General features: G+C 39.2%; 1 protein-coding gene across 1 annotated transcript; it reads left to right on the plus strand.

Moving 5' to 3' along the window:
- The first annotated feature begins 2,808 nt into the window (after positions 1 to 2,808).
- LOC144003762 (suppressor of cytokine signaling 3-like) lies at positions 2,809 to 5,686 on the plus strand. Its single transcript, XM_077500348.1, has 2 exons — positions 2,809 to 3,019; positions 4,466 to 5,686. The coding sequence occupies exon 2, from the start codon at positions 4,560 to 4,562 to the stop codon at positions 5,172 to 5,174; it is 615 nt and encodes a 204-aa protein (XP_077356474.1). The 5' UTR covers positions 2,809 to 3,019; positions 4,466 to 4,559; the 3' UTR covers positions 5,175 to 5,686.
- Positions 5,687 to 23,595: the final 17,909 nt, after the last annotated feature.

Raw genomic sequence — 23,595 nt, forward strand, 5'->3', positions numbered from 1 at the left:
GTTTTTGCTCAAATAAATATATTGTAAATTCTGCTTGGTCCAAAAGGAACTTACATAATTATAGTGTCTCAAATAATTCTTAAATTATAAATATATATAAATTATAAATAATAAAGTCTTAAAATTTTAAAATGTTTAAACATTTTCTTGTTTGGTAACCCCCCCCCAAAAAAAAATAAAATAAAAAATAAAATAAATAAATAAATAAATAAATAAATAAATAAATAAATAAATAAATAAAAATAATCGCTTGAATAATCATAATTTCAATTAATACCAAAATAACCTGGATTATTTTTAATTTTTTTTACATAATTGAACAGCCATAGTTTGTACCTCAATTAATATTATTTTCAGAATTAGGCTGCTAGCACATCACATAAAGATCACATAAAGATCATAAAGTTGTGGTGAAGCATCATGTGTCTCATTGTCCAACATGTTCCAAGGAACCGTAAAACAAGTGTGCATTTGTGATCACAAGGCGAGTCAACATTTCGTAGAACTGGCGAGACAGCAAGTCAGAAGACTTACAGTATGTGTATAACTGTAAATTAACAAGTATTTCCATAACAATTCTCTTTTTATCTGGGTTTTGCCTCTGAAGGAAACTTCTCTTTCAAGGAAATGTTTATATTACAGTCTGTAAGACAAGAATCAGCATGTCATAATAGCAACTATCCTGCTTCCCGTGGTGACCAATCCAAATCTTCTTCACAGTGTTTTTCCCCCTTTCATGGACTCCTTTCTATCTGGTGGATTGGGAGAAGGAAAGTGAGAGGCTTGGAGGGGGTTGGGGACTGGGAAGTGTGGACGCAAAGTACGTGTCTCACCACGATGACACAACGGACTTTCTGGAAACAAGTTCCAACTCTATCCACCCCTCCCCCCCATCCCCTCTGAATCAGACAACACCTGATTTGTCTGTGGGCCCAGCTGGCATTTACCAAAAGGCATCAGGCCATCAGGCCCGTGGGATCAGGCCCCCACCCTTGGTCACATCTGATAGCATGGCTCATTTTTGCATGAGGGGCAAATCAAGCAGTGCCAAATCAGATATCTAGCAATTGTTGCTATAGGTTAAGGATTTTTTTATATTTAATACAGACAATAATAATCCTTGGTGGATTGTTTGGTGTGTATTAGTTGAGGTTCATGTCAGCAGTACTGAGGAGTAAAGCAGTGAGCTGGATCAGGTAAGCCATGCTGTGGCACTGGGTGATTACCTGCCGCCGGTGTTATCTGTGGTGATCACGGCTGAGTCAGCGAAGCGAAGTCTAACTTGTGTTCTGCATGAGCACCTTCTCAGTCACGTTGTCTTTGCGCACAAAACCCTGGAATCACCATTACTCACTCCAGACATTCCAACAACATCATCCCCATGAAATCCTAACCCATATGCTGTATTAGCAGCATTGCACATATGCTATTTCTTATATCAGTTTTTAGACTTCCCCCTGGAGCTCAGAATGGCTCATTGTGGTTGCACTGTAGTTTTGAACCAGCATTGGCACCAGCTCAGTGTGAAAAGGTGGACCACTGGAGGAGTTTGGTGCCTCGCTCCTTGCAACTTTAGTGGACAACTGTCTTGGCTGAATTTAGTGCACGACAATTTCTTGGGACCAAAAAGAAGACCTGGTTTATTTATGCTAGAATTTTCGGGAGGTCAAGAAACCTTTGGGTGGAGGCCATATTGACACTTTCATAAAATAATCGATTAAGTCATTTTTTTCAGATTTTTCAGGAAACACGAAAAATTTAACTATTTGCATCATGAGGAGATGATTTAGGGAAAAAAAAGCAAAAAAAAAAAAAGACTTGAAAAAGGAATACATTTCCTACGTTATATTGAATATCCATATTTTTGTAACACATCATTGAACATTAGTGTGTATTTGGTACATCATTTGCTCAACTGAATAGGCAATGATAAAAACAGTAGCTGTAATGACAAGCATTTATAACTGCATTATTTATTGCATTATATTTTCTTTTGTGTCATTTTAAATGCATGTGTACAGTACATATCACATATATAAATACAATTTAATCACGAGTATCAAAAATGAGATTTGTGCTAAAACAGTAACAGTTACTTTTACAAATGTATATAAAGGGCATAAAAGTTCGTCTAATGTACAGTCAGTGAATAACTGTTGATATGGTGTAATGTGCATAATAGATATATTTGTGCTTTTAAACTTAAGTTGTATTTATGTAACTAATGACATGTTCATGTTCTAATATATAGTAAAAATGTGCAAATATTTTGCAGTGGTGGGAAGTATGAACTGCGATGTGAATTGGCGCCCCCTGTGGCCAAGCACACAAGTTTTCTTTCTTTTTTTTAACGCTCGTACCGAGAATTTCTTCGAAGCTGATTACGCAACAAACCCTTTCGGCACAGCCCAAGCCATTACCTCATAGCTTGACAATAAAGGGGAACTTCTACTATGTGAATGCTCAGTTACGTACACCAAAACCTGTGTGTGGAAGTACGTGCGCGCGCGTTTGGGTGTGGCGATAAAATAACCAAAATGTGGATAAATCCCATCTGGTGGGAGAGAGAGAGAGAGAGAGAGAGAGAGGGAGAGGAGAGGAGAGAGAGAGAGAGAGAGAGAGGTAGAGAGAGGAGAGAGAAGAGAGAGAGAGAGAGAGAGAGAGAGAGAGAGAGAGAGAGAGAGAGAGGAGAGAGAGAGAGAGAGAGAGAGAGAGAGAGAGAGAGAGAGAGAGAGAGTTTCCTGTCAATTTGCCAGCGCTTTACTGGAAGGAGGGGGTGGGGCCTACTAGCAGACAAGTGAGCAGCAGGAGGATCTGTCTCTATAAAGGCAGTCATGTACGTCAATGCAGGACGCAGACGCCTTTAACAACTGCTCCACCACACTCATTTTTGCGGCAAACTCCCAACAACTACTTTTTGGGGTAGGAATTTTAACTTCAAACAAGATCGGAAGCTTCCTCAACACTGAGGAACATTCGGACCATTGGATTTAAACTTTTAAAGGACTTTGGGCAAGAGGTGAGCATCCATCTTTGATCTTTTCTCTCCCCTCACAACTTTAAAGTCAGTCATTGTGGTGACTAGTATCATGGCCTCATATACAGTTCAGGGGGAAAATTAAGAGAATAAACAAAAAATTAAAAAATAAAATTAAATTAAAAAAAACAAAAACACTTTTGGTTATTTTGACCGTTTCAATTTTTTTTTTTTGTAAAATTGCCTCCAAATAACAATTACAGTACCTAAAATCCCCAAATCAGCCAAAATATTTTGCATCCATCTGTTAAGTTTTTTTTGTTTTTGTTTTTTTTCCAGGCTGTATTTATGTTTGCGAGCGTAGAAGGGCTTCTCGTGCACATTCACAATAACTTTACTGGAACTGACCGTGGTGCCTGAGGCAGAGCGTTGCACAAACAAAAAGTACTTACCGGACTAGCACGCAATCATGAATGGGAATGTATGAATCAAACACGCCAAAACAAACGAGCACGTTCTCCAGTCACGCTGCCTCGTTAAACACTTGCAAGCGCCAGGAAAAACTCAGTCAAGCTGATTTTTCTGTGCGTGTGTCTAAACCTACACTAGAATTAAGGAAACTCCTTTTTTTGGACCTTTACTGCAATCAAAGTTGGAGTACCCGAATTTAACCTAGATTTAGGCAAACAGTACACCTCATATACAACAATCATTAAAGTCAATTTTTGGCCTTCAAAAGTAACTTTTACAACTTGACCTGGATCCAAAAAGGCAGATTGCCTCATTCATTCATTTCTTTCTCAAGTGTGCCCTAGAACTCTGGAAACAAGAGTCCCTGATCTCATATATAACACACAGTATCCAGTATGAGACTAATTATTTGACTCCAAAGTAACTTTTAGTGCCCTTTACGAGTCCAAAAAGTGCATTTTATTTGAAATCGCAAGATACCCTACAATTAAGACAACAGGGGTCCTTTTAAGCACTTTGAAGTGGCCCCACAGAGCCAATTTGTCAACTGTGTCATGGATACCACTGCAGTGCTAAAACATTTGGCCCCCTTTAATATAATTCTCTGGGATTTAATTCTCGAGCATACACAAAAATGAGGAAGACAGGGCCCTCATATATAACACAGTTACAAAGTCAATTTTTGTAACCTTTTACTTAGAGTTAACAATTTGAGGAATCTCACCTCGTTACTGATTACTGGACTCCTTTTACTCGGGTCCAAATGTTTTATATGCAGTAGAGTAATGTGCTCATTGTACAATGGGTTATTAGTTGAGAGTCTCCTTTAATCAATAACTACCATGTCTACCTCTAAATGCCATAAGAATGAAAAAGTTGCCCATTTTCAAGAAAAAGTTGCAGTCTTCAAAGGTGTACGTAGTTAGTGATAAAAAGTCATAATCTTGTGATAATAAAGTGGGGTAAAGCTCTATCCAAACTCTGTGCACTAACCCTGTCTTCCTTTCGCCTCCCCAGGTGTCACCTCCTCAGGACCCCCGTCCCAGCCTCATCTTCTTCCGCGGTGCCCCCCCACTCCAGCACCCGCTCACCACATAGCGGCCACAGCGCCATGGTAACTCTCAGCAAGGCTTACTCCGCCATGAGCAGCAGCCACTTGGACTCTCCCAGCATGCGGCTGCCTCAGCGCTACAAGACGTTCGCGTCCAAGGCTCAGTACCAGATGGTGCTGGCCACGCTGCGCAAGCTGCAGGAGAGCGGCTTCTACTGGGGCGCCATCACGGGCAAGAACGCCAACAGCCTGCTGGGCGCCGAGAAGGCCGGCACCTTCCTGGTGCGCGACAGCTCCGACAACCGCCACCTGTTCACCCTCAGCGTCAAAACAACGGCGGGCACCAAGAACCTGCGGGTGCAGTGCGACGCCGCCTCCTTCTACCTGCAGACCGACCCCAAGAACATCCACGCCGTGCCCCACTTCGACTGCATCCTCAAGCTGGTGCACTACTACATGCCCCAGAGTCGAGGGAACGGACGCGGCGTGGACTACATCCACTCGGGCGGCGAGAAGGTGCCGCTGGAGTTGGTCAAACCGCTGGCGTGTTGCCCGTCCACCTTGCAGCACCTGTGCAGGAAGACGGTTAACGGACATTTGGACATTTCCTCCACGAGGGACCAGCTCCCGCATCCTCTGAGGCAGTACATGCAGGATTACGACTCTCCCATTTAGAAGCGCATTCCAAATGTGAGGGGAGCCAGAAAGGGGAGGGAGGACCGCCAGCCAGGAGTGAAGTTCCCGGCCAAGATGACGCACACTTTCCCTCCCCTCATGATGTTGCTAACAATGTGCTGTGAGGCCTCAGCGAACGCAAACTCTTTGATTTTGCCTCCGACCAGCAACCCCGGGATGCCCATCCAGAGTGCATTGAGGGAGTTGTTTTTACAGGAGCAGTCGCAGCTTTGTCAGGGCTGAACTTTTGACTGAATCCTCCGTGACGTCAGAAGTACGAGGTCCTACTTTGTTTTTGTGTTTTTGACTTATGGGCACTGACAGGAACGCCACTCGCTCACCAATGAATGTATTTAAACAAGGCAAAACAATGTTGTCTTATTTCACTTATGTCTTTTTTGACACCACCATGTTTACATTGAAGACAAAATCTTTTATAAAGATGTACTAAAGATGCTTGAATGTTGACTGGTCGACACAACGATTTGCACTTATTTATATGTGGACAAACAATTTCAGTAATTTATAATAAAGAATGTTATTTTTCTACTGAGCTGCATCTGAGCGTGTGCTTTGTGTTCCACCCTGTTGAAAGGTGACATCGCTTGCATGGAGGCTTTAAATGTCACATTTAATTATAGACAATTAGTCCTATTATTGTGCAATTAGTAGAAAATCATGCAAGCGCAGCATGAACTGCACCTGTTGCAATCAGTTATAGGGTAAAAGTATTTCATGGTATACAAAAAAAATAATAATTGCAGTGCAGTACACTTTTAAAACATCCAACTGCAGTCTGCATCACATGCATACAAATGACATGTATTTATGTTTGCTATGACTTTACAAAATAAATGAATAAATACATGTATGACATGTAATAAAAATATAAAAACTGCATGTTGAATATTCCCCTGTAAATTAAGTATTTAAAAATGAATTCAAATTAATATTATAAAATACATGAATACAAATGAAAAATATCCTTTTCAGTTCTTAAGAAAGGCAAATTATATATAAAATGTGTCTAAAAAGTTTAATTATAAAATATATCTGAATAAATTATACATATAAATTTTAGATGACTTGTAAATTACATACAAACAACATACATGCATGTAGACAGATTTTATACATATTGACTTATTTCAGTAAGTAGCACAAACCTAAATGTATAAATAAATAAATAAATAAATGAATGTTTAAAGAACTTTTTCCAAATGGGTCGCTGGTCTCTAACTCTTGTTTTTTTTTTTTTTTTTTTTTTTTTTTGGGAGGTGCGTAGATAAAGGAAAAAAAAAAATCAATCAATTTTAGAAATATTGCACTGAGAAAGGACTCTGCGCTTCACGTAGTTTAAACACAGAAAGACAAGAATCATTCCATCCATCCATGCATCCATCCATCCATTTTCTTGACCGCTTATTCCTCACAAGGGTCATGGGGGGTGCTGGCGCCTATCTCAGCTGGCTCTGGGCAGTAGGCAGGAGACACCCTGAACTGGTTGCCAGCCAATCGCAGGGCACACAGAGACAAACAACCATCCACACGCACACGCACACCTAGGGACAATTCGGAGCGCCCAATTAACTCATTAGCTCCCAAAAACGTATAAATACGTCATATTTTAAATGTTTTTGGTGTCCCAAAGACGTACATATACGTTGTTTTTTTTTATGCCAGCGCATAGAGAAGGCTTTGATGCAGTCTCTCTACTGCAGAAAATGGTTGAGTGGCAGCAGAGTATAAGAGATCAACCACGCCATGTTAAAACAAGCTGATTTCCCCACAGTTCCAAGCAGAAATGTGAAAAACAATTAAACTTAGATATGTTTGATTGTTAATTGTTGCACAGCGGAAACAGAAAGGAATATGCTTTTTTTTTTTCCCTGATAAAAGAAGAGACTCTAATCTCTCTTTTGGTATATTTCGCGGGCCTTGAAAAATCAGTCAAAATCCAGGAAAACACTTAAGTGAAAATGGTTGGGAGTGAATGAGTTAACCTGCCATGCATGTCTTTGGAATGTGGGAGGAGACCGGAGTACCCGGAGAAGACCCACGCGGGCACGGGGAGAACATGCAAACTCCACCCAGGAAGGCCGGAGCCTGGACTCGAACCCGAGTCCTCAGAACAGGGAGGCGGACGTGCTAAACAGTCAACCACCGCGCCGCCCTACAAGAATCATTCATTTACAACAAAAAAAATCAAAGCAATTGGGTCTTATTCCTATATATATATATATATATATATATATATATATATATATATATATATATATATATATATATATATATATATATATATATATACCTAAACAAGTTTTGTTTTTGTTTTTAAACGTCCACAGATGAGATAATCAGTTGCTCAAATAAAAGTGCATTCCACAATTGCACCAATCACCTCAATCACCTTTTAAGCTGGTATGAGGGATTGAGTGGAAGGTGGTCAGTAGAAAGTAGTAAGAATAATGAAGTGACACCAAATCCACCAAGAAAGGAGGAGCCTAACTTTTGAGGGCTCTGTAAGTGACTGTAAAAACTTGAACTGGATCCTAAAATGAACAGAACCAGTGTCATGAAAACAGAATGGGCGCGATGTGGATGGAGCTAAAGACAAAAGCTGAGTGGAGGCATTCTGTATTACCGTAATTGGATGATTTCAGCTATCCTATCGTGATTTTAAAAAAAAATAAAAAATCTATGTCATGTTTGCGATACATTCCGTTCAAATTGGTTGGTTCTAACTGAAAGGAAAACATGTTGAGTGTGAAAATGAGCCCTAAAACGGACCCTTGAGGAACACCACAGGAACAGACTGACTCTGACTAATGGGGGGACATGGTCTATCTTGAAGCTCCCTTCCAAGCTGTTTCCCTCCTGTAACATCTTCTTGTCATCTGATACTTCACAGAAAATCATTTGTTCGAGCATTTTACACTGTCACTCTGCCTTAGTCAAATGGCACGTGGTGGTTGACTTACTCGTGGGGAAACCCCTTTGGCATTTGCCAACCGGAAGAACGTGTGATGTCAACTTGAATTGTCATATTGACTTCCACATTAGTTTCTGTCATGTTCCCAAGTGAAGAACTTGACGGGAACTTTCAAGACTGCAGAGAAGCTTGAACTACTTCAAAGTAAATAGTTGCAACTCTTGCAGACGTGTGACTCATCGGATTTTATCTCCGCACTTGCCCGTGCACTAGCTTCTCAGAAATGTAGTCTGTCGTGTACATTCTGACACGTGGAATCACAATCAACATGTGCAACTCACTTTTGGAAACAAAAGCCATTGCATAATGTGTGACCGCGACACTTTGTTGTGCCAGCAACAAACTGACTTCAAACGCTCCGATCTCTTCCGGTGCCAAAAAACTCCCCAGGAAGAATAAATGTACATAGCCATGACCAATTAGCATTAGCTTTTCTTTGGCATGTTATTTATAAAGAAATTTCCTGTTCATTTTCCTCCGAGTGTAATCTTCATACCTTGTGTTGCACTGGCCATAACAGCCAGTCTCAAGGCACCACTGAATTATAATTTGCATATTCATGCATTTTAAATATCTGCACAATTCATGAATTAAATGTCTATAGCTTATAACTTTTAATCCAGTTTCGGTTCCCAAAATGATGACATTCGCAAAAGGTGACACCAAATTCAATTATGTTATATTTTGTATGTCATGATAATCTGATGTCAAAATAAATGAGCAAACTTTGCACTTGCTGGTTGCTGGCCTTATCTCGCCTCATGTTTGAAGGGCCGCGACGGCAACAAAAGTTTACAATGTTTGATTTCGTGCTTTACTGCCTGAAGTCCGTGTAGTAAACAACCTCCAGAGCCAGAGCACTATATTTACTGCAACCTGCTAAAATGACGGATGAGCGGGAATCCACAGTAACCTCCCGCGCCGTTCCGAGAAAAGCCGCTTGGGCCTTTTCGTGCTTCCGCAGCACTTTTCCTCACAAACGGTCTGGGCTCTGATTTGTGAACTGTCAGTGAACAATTATGACTTCCTCTCCTTCTTTACCTCTGCAGTGTATTGACATGAGACTAAATGAAGGCCTTGAGTTGAAAAAAAAAAACACAATTCCCTGCATGCATGTGGATTTCTGTCTTGTTTTGTTGCTGCAGCATTTGGAATGACGGCCTCACCCTGTGTGCAAGGCGAGCCGTCGGCTGGCCTTTCCAAAGTATGCCAACAAAGCAGCTGAAGCCCGCCAGGGCTTCAGTGGAGCACTATAAAAAGCACCACTCTTGCTTGTTGTGTTGCTCTCAGGAAATTCTCTGGTAGGAACGTCACGTGACCGCCGGCAGATACTAAAGATCCGTCACCATAGATACACACTTCCTTTCTGACTGTTGTGTAATTTGTGCTTTATAGACATTTAAGGGGAAGCCACGGACTTACTAAGAAAAGGCTTTTGTGATTTCGATTTCTTCAGAATTACGCGTGCACTCTGTCTCACTTAACTATGTTAGTTTAGCATGTTCTAGTTGTTTCAGTATGTATGGGAAAAAAAACTGGGAACATGCTCATGGCGACAACAAATCAAAATGGCAGACTTGCTGTGTATTTCCCGACATGGATTAAGGAGAATTCTCAGAACATTTACAGCTGTGCTATTGAGCCTTTTTTTTTTTTTTTTTTTTTTTTAATGGAAACGGACACTCAAAACAAGTTTTTTGGGGGGTTATGGATTCCTGAGACTTTTGTGTGCATCTACTCGTGATTAAAGTGCCTACCAAGTTTCCTGACCATTCAAAACCAACATTGTTCTTTTCAGACATTGGTTCTCAAGACTTTTTTTTCTGCGTTCACTTGTGATCGAAATACCTACAAGTTTCTTGTTGCTTAGTGAAACAAGCTTTGTAATGCATTGAAGTTAATTTTGCTGCTGGAAATGGCCACAACAAACAAAACTTCCTGTGTATTTTTCAACATAGGTTTTTGAGACATTTCTACTCATGATATTCATACCTACCAAATTTCCGCATTTCCGCGTGTGCCATTGAGGGAATTTTAAGTGGAAATGGCCACTTCAAAACCAAAATGGTTGACTTCCTGTGTGTTTTTCAGCAATGGCTCTTCAGACTTTTTTGTGAATCTACTTGTGATAGAAGTGCCTACCAATATTTTTTGGTGCACATTTTTAAGGGAAGTACTGTGTCATCTACAAACCAAATCCTCTGACTTTCTCTGTCTTTCATGACGTGTTCTTCTGTGATTTGTTTGTGTGTGTATATCTAGTCATGATAGGCAAACCTACCAAATGTTATTTTGATTAGCCCAGTTTAACTGAGGCAAAAACAAGTTGGAATGCACTATTGCGCAAAATTTTGATATCCAATAAAGGCTACTTCAAACCAAAATAGAAGACTTCCTGTAGCGTTTTGCACATTGGTTCTTGGGACTTTTTTGTGGCTCTTCCCATGATATATGTGCTTACCAAGTTTCATCCCTCTAAGTGAAACTGGGGGTTGAATTTTCAAAATCAGAATGAGTTTCTATTAAATGTGACTTGGAATTTACTATTTGCCTGCACTAAACTGCACACAGAAGAGGAGGCGCTGTATCGCATGTCAACATAATCATCATCCTTTTCACCTAACACGCTCCCTGTGACCTCAGCATGTCGAGGCAGCGTTCTTGTGTGTGCAAATGAGACTGCAAAAGCAGCTTCCCGCTCGTCTCTCCACCAGCTCGGCCTGTTTACAATTCCACAACTGCCGGTTGCCATGGAGCGCGGTCGTCAATGAGCTCCAGATGCCAGATAGCACGGAACAGGCCAGAAGCAGTGAGTCATCAGGGCCCAGTAAGTCCCACCCACCCCTCAAGTCCAAAGCGTCTTCTCCGGGCACACTCCTCCTGTTCCTCCATACTTTGTGATTTACTGTTAGCACCCCCACCCCCACTCCATTTCACCCCCTGCCACGTAAATATTCACTTTTATATACTTCACCCCAAGTATGCAAGCTAATGCTTCATTGCTATTATGGTCTGTCTGCGGCACTTCAGATGCCTTCCAGCTGAGAAAAGTAAATGCAGATGAAAGGTAGAAGCTGCAAGAAGACACACGCAAAGATGCATTAAAAAGGCACCGTGATTCGTTCCAGAGTCCAGACTATCGTCATCACAAGTGACAGGCGCCTGGCAGCTAACCAGGAGAAGCGAAAATAGCATTCGTTCGACATCATCGCTCAGTGCCCCATCTTGGCAACCAGCACAAACAGATGGACTCAAATGCCCAAAACCAGTCACCAAACCCAAGTTCTTTGTTCACAGAAAGTTGGTCTTATGAGGAGCTTTCGACTTTGATTGAGTGCAATGTCATGCCACAGCAGTGTGTGCCGCAATAAGGTCCAAGTGATCTCTTTATTGTCAAACAGCAGAAACAGATGGACTCAATTGCCCAAACTCATTTGTTTACAAAAAGCTGTATTTCATCAACTTTCTGGTTTGAGTAGAATGCCATCCCACAGCAGTGTGTTTTGAAAAGGTCTGTGTGAGCCCCATTTTTGTCCAACAGCACAAATAGAAGGACATAAATGCCCCAAGTCAAAGTCTTTTGCTCACAAAAAGTTGTTCTTTTGAGAAACTTTGTTCTTAGGGGCAGTGGTAGGCCATCCCACAGCAGTGTGTTTTGTCTATGCTTTCTCCATCTTGTCAAACAACATGAACAGATGGAAAGAAATGCAGAGAGCCAAAGTCTTTGTGAACAAAAAAATGGTCTTTTAAGAACTTTCTTCTTTGATGAAGTGGTAGACCTTCCCACATCAGTGTGTGTCTCTATAAGCTCAGTGTAAACTCCTTGCGGTAAAACAGCACAAACAGATGAACTCAAAAGACCGATGTCAAAGTTTTTTGTTCACATATAGTTGCTTTTTTAAGCAACATTCTGCCATGACTGAGTGGAATGCCATCCCACAGTAGTATGTGTCTTGATAAAGACTGTGTTATCTCCTGTTTAATCAGCACAAACAGGATTGACTCAAATGTCCAAAACCAGCAATTTTTTGTTAACAAAAACTTTGCTCATTTGATTGAATGGAATACTGTCCCACAGGAGTGTGCGTCTTGACGAGGTCTGTGCCATCTCCTAGTCGAACAGCACAGGATGGACACGAAACCCCAAAGAGTTTTGTTTTTTTTGTATAGAAAAAGTTGTTCCCTTGACCAACTTGCTGCTTTGAGTGCAATAGCATTCCACAGCAGTGTGTAGCTAGGCTGGTTGTTTAATAACCATAATTTTTGAATGTGACACCTAGAAGTCTTGTGTTGAAAATGGTTGTCATGCTGGCTCAGAAATCTTCTGGCAAATATGATTAAAAAAAAAAAAGAGTTCTTCCCTTGACATACCAAAATGTGTTGTCAAAACAACATCAAAAAGTACTTCCCAGACGAGACTGTGCACCACGTGCATTTTGTTACGAGTGGGCGGATAGCAACCACATTGCATTTAGGTCATGACACAATGTAGTTGAACACATTCAGTTGCTTTACGTCAGATTGGAAGAGAAGATGCATGGCACTTTCACTATGTAAAATATAATTCTTGGGATATGCTTGTTCGAGTTAGGGGAATGCCATCCCACAATAGTGTGTGACTAGACTGCTAATTGTTTTAATTATTTTTGTGAATGTTTGTTGAATGCTTTACAGCTTTTAATTTTTGAAACAAACTTTAAGGTTTGAGAGAGTGTAATTGTAACCACACAACAGCCATGCTGCTGATCTGCACTAATTCACAAAAAGTTAGGTATATTTTTTGGACTATAATCTTTACAGGTGAACTTATTGTCATGGTTTGGGTTGGGTTTTTGTGTTGGTTTCTTTGTTGATCACTTCAGTTGTCTTCCTTGTCAGTGTCTCATTTTAGTGTGATCATGTTCACCTGTGCTTGTCATCCCACACCCTTGTGTTCAGCCAATCAGTTCCCTCACCCACGTGTGTCTTGTCCAGGTGTCACTTGTTGTGTAAATAGTTTGTGTGTATTTAGTCACCTGTTTTCAGTTGAGTTCTTGTTGGTCCATTGTCGATTCCACGTTTTGCAGTTTCTCCCGTCTTGCCTTGTTATTTGAGTTTGCGTTGATTTAGGACTTTTGTTTTTGTCGTTTCCTGTCTGCACCTTGTGCACCACGTTATTTTTACATAAGTAATAAAGCCCTTTTTTTTGTTTGTACATTGCCTCGGCCTCCTCCCTCTGCCTCCCCTCCATGTTAATAAAAACTGGACAAAATGAACCAGGAAATAGTCAGACGAACATTGTCACACCCCCATTCCTATCTGACCAATGAAAGTTGTCGCAGCGGCTTCCAAGCTGACCAATGACAAGGCTTCTATCATCGGTTGAACGGAGGACCCCGCCCACACAACACAGAAAAAGATTCGCAACCAAAAAACAGGTTTCAATCAAAAAACAGATCCGCAACCAAAAAACAGATTCGCAAACAAAACGAAAAAAATACTTGCAAAAGATTTTATTAAAATACAAATCCATGTTTGAAATGGTTTTTTTTGTTTGCAAATTTTTATTTTATATAAAAACCCTTTTTTGTTTGATTAAAATTTATTTGAGGTTGCAAATCCCCTTTTTGTTTGATTGAATTTTTTTTTTGATTGCAAATCCCCTTTTTGTTTGATTGAAATTTTTTTTTGATTGCAAATTCCTTTTTTGTTTGATTGAAAATAAAGACACAAATTTCTCTCCATACCTGGATACTTCTTGATTGATGCTGATAAGTGCCACTCTAGTTAGCCGTTCTTGTGACATGGTAGACCTTAAATAGTTTTTTATTAGTTTAAGCTTGGAAAAGCATCTCTCAGCTGATGCTACAGTCACTGGTATGGTAGCGGCCACTCTGAGTGCTACCCACATGTTGGGATAGATTTCTCGAAGTTTTTTCTCCTCTAGAAAAACTAAAAGTTCCATGCTTGACATATTGGATTTTGGCCAGGTAAGAAATGACTGCATCTCTGCTAAGAGTTTGTTTTTTGTTTTTTTAATTTATTAGAGTACATATTGCACAAATAAGTCGACCCCGAGAAAAAGGCTTGTTAATTCCAGGCCTAGCAGACATGTTGCTCCCCATAACAGTCATGGAGCTCATAGAAAATACTAGATGTAGTCGTTTTTGTTGTGGGTTGCTTTTTTTTTTTTTTTTTTTTTGCATTAGTTAATTTGATTAAATTGAAGATTTTGTAATCTATGCATCCTATTACAACCTTACTTTCATGTTGTGAGTCAAGTGCGTATTCTACAGAAAACATTTTGTCAATATTTTGGAAATTGTTCTTATGTTTATTGAGATATTGAACATCCATCCATCCATCCATTTTCTTGACCGCTTATTCCTCACAAGGGTCGCGGGGAGATATTGAACAAAATCTTTACATTTTTCAAAGGTGGTATACTCATATATGCTGAGCACTGTACATGATGCAGCAATAGCTTATATAACTGAAATAGTCACCTGGATCTAGAAGATCGAGCTTTGTGTCACTCAAAGTACTGCTGATTGGTGCTTGACTGGCTGTTGCTTCAGCTGTACATTAAACAAAATACATCACTTCAAATTATTTTGGTGTTAAAGCAGGGAAAACAAATCCATTTGCATTATGATAGAATACAATGTCAGAAATTATGGCTGTGTATTAAATGCACCATCCATGCACTTACATTCAGTAGCCTTTGGTGAAGATGACACTGAAGGATTGTTTACCACAGCTTCTGCAGGTGCTTGTTGTGGCTGCAAATATTTTCTCAGCGCATCTGGTTAAAAAAAAAAATGCATTTACTATATTGATGTTTACATTAAACCAGCACATAATTCTTATTTTCAATAAATTAATAAATTAATGTGGTTATGTGAAACAATGACTTATGCAAATCCATTTGCAGGTATCTGGACTTACTGGCTGTTTTAGTTTAAACTCAGCAAGCGTTGCCCCACTCTTGTGTGCAAAGTAGCTACTAGCATGGATGTAATGGTGCAGTAAACAAGTTACAAGCAAGCTAAGAAGCTAACGCTATTTTCGTGTTTATTTTATAAACAATGATGATTGACTGACATACATACCTCTACCCTGGGCCCGTTTTTCCTCCTCCTCCTTTCGCCGCTTACTTAATGCAGCACTTGAAGGCTTGGATCTTTTCATTGTTGTCGATGTCAATGTATAAACAACACAAGTGTGCCAACCATTTATCTATCTTTCTAAAGTGCTTTCACTACACTCTGAGATGATATACGACCCCTCCCCCTACCTTTCATTCATTGTAAGCGGCAGCAGCGGGTCAGGTTCAGGGCGCCAGGACAGCAGGTCGTGAACTCACAGTCATTTATTTGAAATAGAAGTAATTAAAAAAAAAGGAACTCAATAAAATATATTTGCTATATAACATTTTATGCTAGAAAACACGAGAGGGGGGGGGGGGGCTTTTTGTGTTTGTGTTTTTTAAATTTTATTTTTTTTCCTTTCTGCAATTTGGCGCCCCCTCCACAAGATGGCGCCCTAGGCGACCGCCTAGCTCGCCTGTAGCCTGCTTGTCAGTGTCTCGTTTTAGTGTGATCATGTTCACCTGTGCTTGTCATCCCACACCCTTGTGTTCAGCCAATCAGTTCCCTCACCCACGTGTGTCTTGTCCAGGTGTCACTTGTTGTGTAATTAGTTTGTGTATTTAGTCACCTGTTTTCAGTTGAGTTCTTGTTGGTCCATTGTCGATTCCACGTTTTGCAGTTTCTCCCGTCTTGCCTTGTTATTTGAGTTTGCGTTGATTTAGGACTTTTGTTTTTGTCGTTTCCTGTCTGCACCTTGTGCGCCACGTTATTTTTACATAAGTAATTAAGCCCTTTTTTTGTTTGTACATTGCCTCGGCCTCCTCACTCTGCCTCCCCTCCACTTGGGTCCTCAATCCCCCACAAGCCTTGACACTTATAGTCACTGTAAAGTGAAAATAAATGTCTTTAATTTTGACAGACTGAATGTGCTGAAACTGCTCAAATGTCAACTGTCAATCAAATGCCTTTAGAAAGGCCTACTTCTAAAAAAAAATAATGCTAGATGGTATCTTTTTTTTTTATGCCTACACTTAACTACACTACATGTTTGAGCCTCAAAATATATCCATATAAATCCTCCGATGATGTGTCCTTGGAAAAGCAAAGTGAACTCCTGTTGTGAATTTTGACATTCAACTCCTGTAAACAAGTAGCTGACTGAAACAGAACACTTGGACGTGCATTCAAAAGTTTACCTGTAACGGTTTTAGTGCATTTTAGCATCATCCTGAAATTCAAGTAGTGCATGTTTAATTACACGTGTGAAGATATGCATCATTTTTTCAAAACTTATTGGGATATTTGAACACCATTCCGGTCCAACGGAGTACTTGATTGCCCTCTGGACGTCATGTAACTATTGTCACGCAAAACAAACAAAACCAAAATGTCAGCTGAGCAGAAATCCCAAGCAGACTTTTGCGTTGTGCCGGGAAACACCCTGTGAGTCACCGCCACAGACGAAGGCCTGGAGGCTCTCCCGGAGTGAAGTGACGCCCTTCTGGTTAGTGAACGCTCGAGTTGCGCAAACAGAGCCTTCGTTAGCTGCGCCATGGCAACCAGAAACACAGCAGCCAATGAAGGCAATGGCTTAATAGCAGTGAGAAAATACACGCTTATGACCAAGGCTGAAAAAGTTAAGTGTTTTTTTTTGTTCTTCCTTGCTTGCATTGTACAATAAATAATTGTTGCCTTTTAAACCTGACATGGGAGCATGCTAAACATGTAAACCATAAACAAAATTGTCCATTTTGTACACAGTTGAAACTGATATTACTATTATTATAAGGCCTCTTGTAGTTTAATGTACCGTATTTTCTGCACTATAAGGCGCACCTAAAAGCCTTTAATTTTCTCAAAAAACCGACAGTGCGCCTTATAATCAGGTGCGCCTTATATGTGGCTCAATATTGGTTACGTACGGTTACTATAGTCAGGGGGCGAAACCGAAGTAACAGGCATTGGAACGGTAGTACCACACCTGAACAAGGCTGGGAAATATTGTAGATATGGATAGTAACGTTTGAACAATATTGAGTTATTGTTATATTAATACGGAACCATATTGTGACTGCACTATCGGTAACTTGTTTTGGGAGTGAACAAAGTTGTCAGAATGCCCGTTTGTATTCAATTACCGGTCATAAATATTGACTGACTGATCTGTTTTGTTCAGATTCCCTTTAGCACAGCTCCATGTATTGCAGGGGTGGCAAACTGTGGTCCTCGAGGGCTGGAGTCCTGCAGGTTTTATCAATTTCCCTACTCGGAGTGCAGCTGATTCCAATTAACAGGCTCGTTATCAGGCTTCTGCAGAGCTTGCTGATGAGCTGATCATGAATCAGCTGTGTTGAAGAAGGGAAATATCCAAAACGTGCAGGACTACCGCCCTAGAGGACCGGATCTCGCCACCCCTGATCTATTGTACGCTTAATGCAACCCCAGCCACTGCATTAGCTTCTACTCTGTGCGCCTTATAATGCGGTGCGCCTTATAGTACGGAAAATACAGTAGGTGTTTTTTTTTTTTGTGTTTTTTTTTTATATTCCTATATTTGAATGCCAAGGTTAATGTTCAAACTTTGCATCATGTTACATACTTAACACAATTTTCAGTATTGTCGTTGTCAGGCAGAATCATCGCAACTCCAAAAGCACAACCGTAGAAAAAACATGCTCTTATGTAACAAGCCATTTTCAACACTTTGTCAAAAAATGAAATAAAATAGCAGGCTCATATGAACCAAGTTTGGACATGGCGAATAAAATCCTCATGTTTTTAATGTACACTTGGGCCTACTATGCTACTAAGTTGGGGTGTATGTTTTCAAGCTGTGCTTGGTTTAAACACTTTGAGAACCTGCGTCACATTGCAAACAAACTCTTTTACAATGCAACTATTGCTGTGCGGATGTAGCCAATGATTTACCTTGGACCAGAATCTCCTGGTAGACTTGTTACTATTATATAACAAGCAGGTCTACTACGAGTATGCGTTTTTGAACAATTGCTAGTAAAGGAAGGTGAACAGGTATGTTTTCGTGGAGTTTTTCTTGACAAGAGCGACAGGGTTTGTGGTGATGTGGCCGTTTCATCTGAAATGAGCTGTGATGCAAGATATCAGTGGAAGTGATTGTCATCATTCCAGGAAACGCAAAGTGACTCATTTGTAGTCACTGAACTAAATCAAGAAAAGAATGAAAAGATACAAATATACACGCATAGAATAAAAAGTAAGAGCCCCCCCCCGCAAAAAAAACAACACTTTTTGGTTATTTTGACCAATTTTAAATATCTGCAAATAAATGCTCCCAATGACAATATTTGTATTTGGAATTAGGGAGTTTTTGTGTTAACGGGTTTATAATAATAATAATATTAATAATAATAATAATAATAATAATAATAATAATAATAATAATAATAATGACAATAATACGTTTATTGTACTCAAATATACACTTATAAATAGCAGACTCGGAGAAATTGATACATTAAAATAAAAAAATATTTAATTTTAAAACAAATGTAACAGACTAGTGCAGTGCTTCTCAATTATTTTCTGTCATGCCCCCCCAAGTAAGAAGAAAACATCTCACCCCCCCCCCCCCCCCCCCCCCGCGACTATAAATAGTATCATTTGTCTATAAAATTGTTATAACCACACCTCCGCATAACACTGTATCCTTATTAACGTTTAAGAGAATAAAAAAAAGAAATATGGACCAACTGACAAAGAATAGCTTTAGTAACTGTGACAGAAAAGATTTAAAGTGCATCTGAAATTAAAAAATTAAATCCTTAATTAAACTCTAAACATTTTTGACTGACCATGTCAAACCATATGATACGCAAAAATAAAATTACATTAAATCAATAGATAATAATGCATTCAAACTGATCACCGACATTAACTCAGGAGCACAATATTAAAAAAAACCTTTAACCTGCAACCTGCAAAACAAAAATAAATAAAATAATTTGTGCTGATTTTTTTGCTGTGTGCAAAGCGCGCATGCTTAGTGCAAACAAAACCCCTACACCACCAAGCGAATGCTCCCTGCGCACACTCTGCCAAAAATGAGAGCGCCACTGCCCACTGATGTAGTGGAGGTGCAATTGCACTTATTCTAGGACAGTAAAAAAATCAAAATACAAAAATAAAAAAGCATGTTTCCCGAGGTCAAACGCGCCCCACTATTTGAGAAGCACTGGACTAGTGGATCATAAGTGATTCAGTTAATTTGGGGGTTTAGTAAGCTAAGCATGTGTTATTCTTTCATATGTGCTCGATCACCAAATGATCCCCGAGCGCAGCCTCTGCTGGCTGCTCAATACTCCCTCAGTGGATGGGTCAAATGCGGAGAACAAATTCACCCCACTTAGGTGGGTGTGACAAACTGACAATCAGTGGTACTTTTGACCTTTAAACTTTCATTTTTAATGACAGACTACGGTGGTTTGGTAAACAATTGAATTCTTCCCCCCCATTTGAACCAAATAATATGTTGAAAGAATTATTTGTGGATCTTGAATTGTCATCATCATTATTATTATTTTTTTATTTCAATTTTAGAATAATTACTTACATTCATTAACATTTTATTCTGAGATCCAGTCAAACAAACATGGAAGAAAGTATACTGTACGTGATGTTAGCCAAATAGCATGTAGCTAATACGACTACGTCATTTTTAATTTATGTAGCAATGTGTTTGCTTTGTTTCGTTTTTTTTTTTTTTCTTTTTAATTGTGTAGATTTTCAGTCATCCAGATCATGGCAGCTTGCAAAAGTTAAATCAAGGCAACTGGACTTTAGACGTGTTTTTTTTTTTTTTTGGTAACATTGAAAAATGATTTAGGAAAATACTTTAGTATGCTAACGATATTTGAAAAAAAGTAGCTGGGCAATGAACAACTTCGGAAGAAAATGTGATCAAATATTTGCCATAAAAAAAAACAGTGTGATACAACATGCTCAATTGTTGATATTGAACAGAGACGCAAATTCTGCTGAATCTGTGAATCAGCACGGCGCTTTTCCTCTGAAACACTCCACCGCTTCCATGGATTCCAGAGGGAGGAGGGCTGTGTACTTTGTGCTTTCTTCTTGTCCTCATTCTTGCAGCCATAGGTCACACTGTGGCTCTTGGATGGGATTGAACACCGCTGAAGATAAGATAAAAGTGACAGACTTCACGCTGATCGCTATTGTATGGTCCATCACCAAACAAGAACATGGCAGCATTTGTACTCAGGTTTTAGCTGCCTTTTTGTTAACCTTGCTAACCATAGAATATTTGCTGTTATACAAAAAACACAAAAAGATCATAAAAATTAAACAATTGAATATTTCTCACTAAAATCAAAATGTACTACAATATTAAAAGTTCTTACATGCCCAGAAAATGAGCAGAGAGAGCAGAAACAAGCTAATGTTGCTCATGCTAGTAAGATAGTTATCTGCCTTGGTATTTATTCACCAATAGTAGACAACTAACTCGTAGCTGGTTGCAAAGTTTAATTTTGAGACAGCTATAATACAATATATTAATAATATATTGATAAATTAACGTTACCTTGAATTTGTGGAGTGACAGACTTGCAAATGTGATATCGTATTGAAAGTAGTACTTCCTCTAGCAGCCCCAAACAAGCACATTTTGCATATCCAAAGAGATGACTTCCAAAACAAACACACACACACACACAAAAAAAAAACAGCACTGACTTAAATTAGTATTGCACTGGTAACGTTTTTTAACCCGAATACCGATTTCGATACCAGTCTGTGCTGAAACTGTGCCGAGACCACAACTGTTTGGAATTATTTATATATACATATATTGGGCCTGGAACGGTTCACTAAATCCACGGTTCGGTTCAGTTTTTGGTTTTGTCCTGACGGTTTTCGGTTTAGTTCAGTATGCAGTGACTTTAAAAAAAAAAAATCTAATATGACATGGAGTTAAGAGAGTGTATATTATTCACAGCTAATTAATTAATTAATTAATTAATTAATTAATTAATTAATTAATTAATGTATTTATTTATTACTATTATTATTGTATTATCATTTAAATTATTATTCAATTTATGACAGTGGCATATATTTATTCATTTATTATTATTACTATTATTATTATTATTGTATTATTTAAATTATTATTCAATTTATGCCAGTGGCATATAGTGGAAGGCATAACAAATAACTGAAGGTAAAAGCAACCAGTGTGTGTCCCTCTGTTGCCATTCATACAATTGACAAAGTCATGCTTACCTGCAAATATATCAGCTTTGTGTTCAACTATATAAGCCAGATTTCACACTAAGTATATTTGTGACTAAACAGAGTTAAGATAATTATTTTAGTATGCAAACTTATTATTTTTGTTTGTTGGAGTACTGTGAGGTTTTTTTCACTTGTAAGTGCCTAAGCTGCACAGGTTTAAAAAAAAGCTTTTCCTGGTTGATTTGTATTTATTTTTTATGTTTTTACTCTGATTTGTAATTGACCGTTTTATTTACTGTGTGCTTCCATTGCTTTTATTTTTGCCTGTACTGTGCACGTTGAGATTTATTTTATAAATGTAAAGTGGGTTATAAGTAAAATCTATTATTATTATTAGTAGTAGTAGTAGTAGTAGTAGTAGTACTGCGATTGGCTGGCAACCAGTCCAGGGTGTCTCCCGCCCACTGCCCAGAGCCAGCTGAGATAGGCGCCAGCATCCCCCGCAACCCTTGTGAGGAATAAGCAGTCATGAAAATGGATGGATGGATGGATTATTATTATTATTATTAGTAGTAGTAGTAGTAAAAGACTCGCTCAAACACTGATCTTTGAATTATTCTCAGATCAAATTATAATGATACTATTCAAATTGTAAGATCAAGCTATTAAATAAGTTTTATTTGATGAACATAAGACAGGTATCGAATATGGATAGAGTAAAATGTCGTGTATATTACTCTGTCTACATGATGTGTGAATGAGCTCAGCTGATTCTCGAAGTATGCACCAGATCTCTTCATTCACGTTCTATAAACACCACCACACTGGATTTTAAATGAAACGGACAAGATGCGCTTTAGTTGCAGAAGTTCCACCGTTTTGAGGGGATTTACGGTGTGGTCATTACTACTAGTTTTACAAGACTTAAGTGGTGCTATGCTAACATCGAATATCATCGCATTAAACCAAGATCCCGTTTGAAACAAAACACACAACTCAGTCATGAACATAACGATTTCCAGCCAGTTGTAATTCCGACGTTCGTTTTATGTAACAAATCTTGCTCCGTAGAGCACTTTTGCGAGTCAACAGAAACACTGCTGTTAGCTCGAGACAGTTCAAAAGCAAGTAAATAGACTCACCAGTACTTGGATGTTTCATTTCCTTTTCACCTTTCTGTCTCGATTCCACACCACCCCACGCATTTTCGTTCCAAGTCCATAGCTGACATTGCAAACGCGCCGCCGAAATGCTACACCCGGCTTTTGTGTGTTGTAGCATGCTAGCTGGTAGCTGTTCCGAGGCTGTACCCACCCCACTGCAATATGATTGGCTACAGCGTCGCTGGAAGGATATGACGCATGGCCATGACGCGCCCCGTAACCATGGACGCCGCCATATTGGATTAGCGCTCATGAACGGGGACAAAAAATAAAAAAAAATTAAAAATAGAGTGTCGTATGAAAGCGGCCGAACGGAACACAGACGGGGCAAACCAAAACTTTGGAACCGATCGGCTTTAACGGTTTTCAAAAACCGTCCCAGGCTATACATACATATATATATATATATATATATATATATATATATATATATATATATGTATGTATGTCTATGCTATTCTTATTAGCATGTCTATATAATTTTGCATTAATGTGATGGCATTAAGCTGTAATCACTATAGCTTAATGCTATCGTACTGTATAGTGAACTTGTGGAGAATAATACAATAGAATGGGGAAATTAATATAATGGAACAGAATACAATAGATTAGAATACAACTTTGTGACTGTCACGGGGACAATGTGGGAGGAAACCGGAGTACCCAGAGAAAACCCACGCAAGCATGGGCAGAACATGCAACTCGTCCACCCAGGAAGGCCGAAGCCCAGATTCGATCTCTCGTCCTCTGCACTGGGAGGCGGACATGCTAACCACTAACCAGTAATCCACCGTGCCGCCCATGTTTGGACTTTGATGTTGCAATTCCAACGTAATTGTTGGAATTCTATGACAAATATTGAATTTGCAGCCACTAGCTGGAGTGCTGTTTTTTTTTTTTTTCCGTGAATATTTTATTTAATACAAGTCAGTAGAAGAGTAGAAATTGTAATTGTAGTAGTAGAG

This window comes from Festucalex cinctus, chromosome 1 (genome assembly GCF_051991245.1).
Source record: "Festucalex cinctus isolate MCC-2025b chromosome 1, RoL_Fcin_1.0, whole genome shotgun sequence".
In the NCBI taxonomy this organism is placed as follows: Eukaryota; Metazoa; Chordata; class Actinopteri; order Syngnathiformes; family Syngnathidae; genus Festucalex; species Festucalex cinctus.

Bases quoted from the DNA above. Each gene is read 5' to 3' on its own strand.
- LOC144003762 (XM_077500348.1), top strand. From the start codon at position 4,560: ATGGTAACTCTCAGCAAGGCTTACTCCGCCATGAGCAGCAGCCACTTG.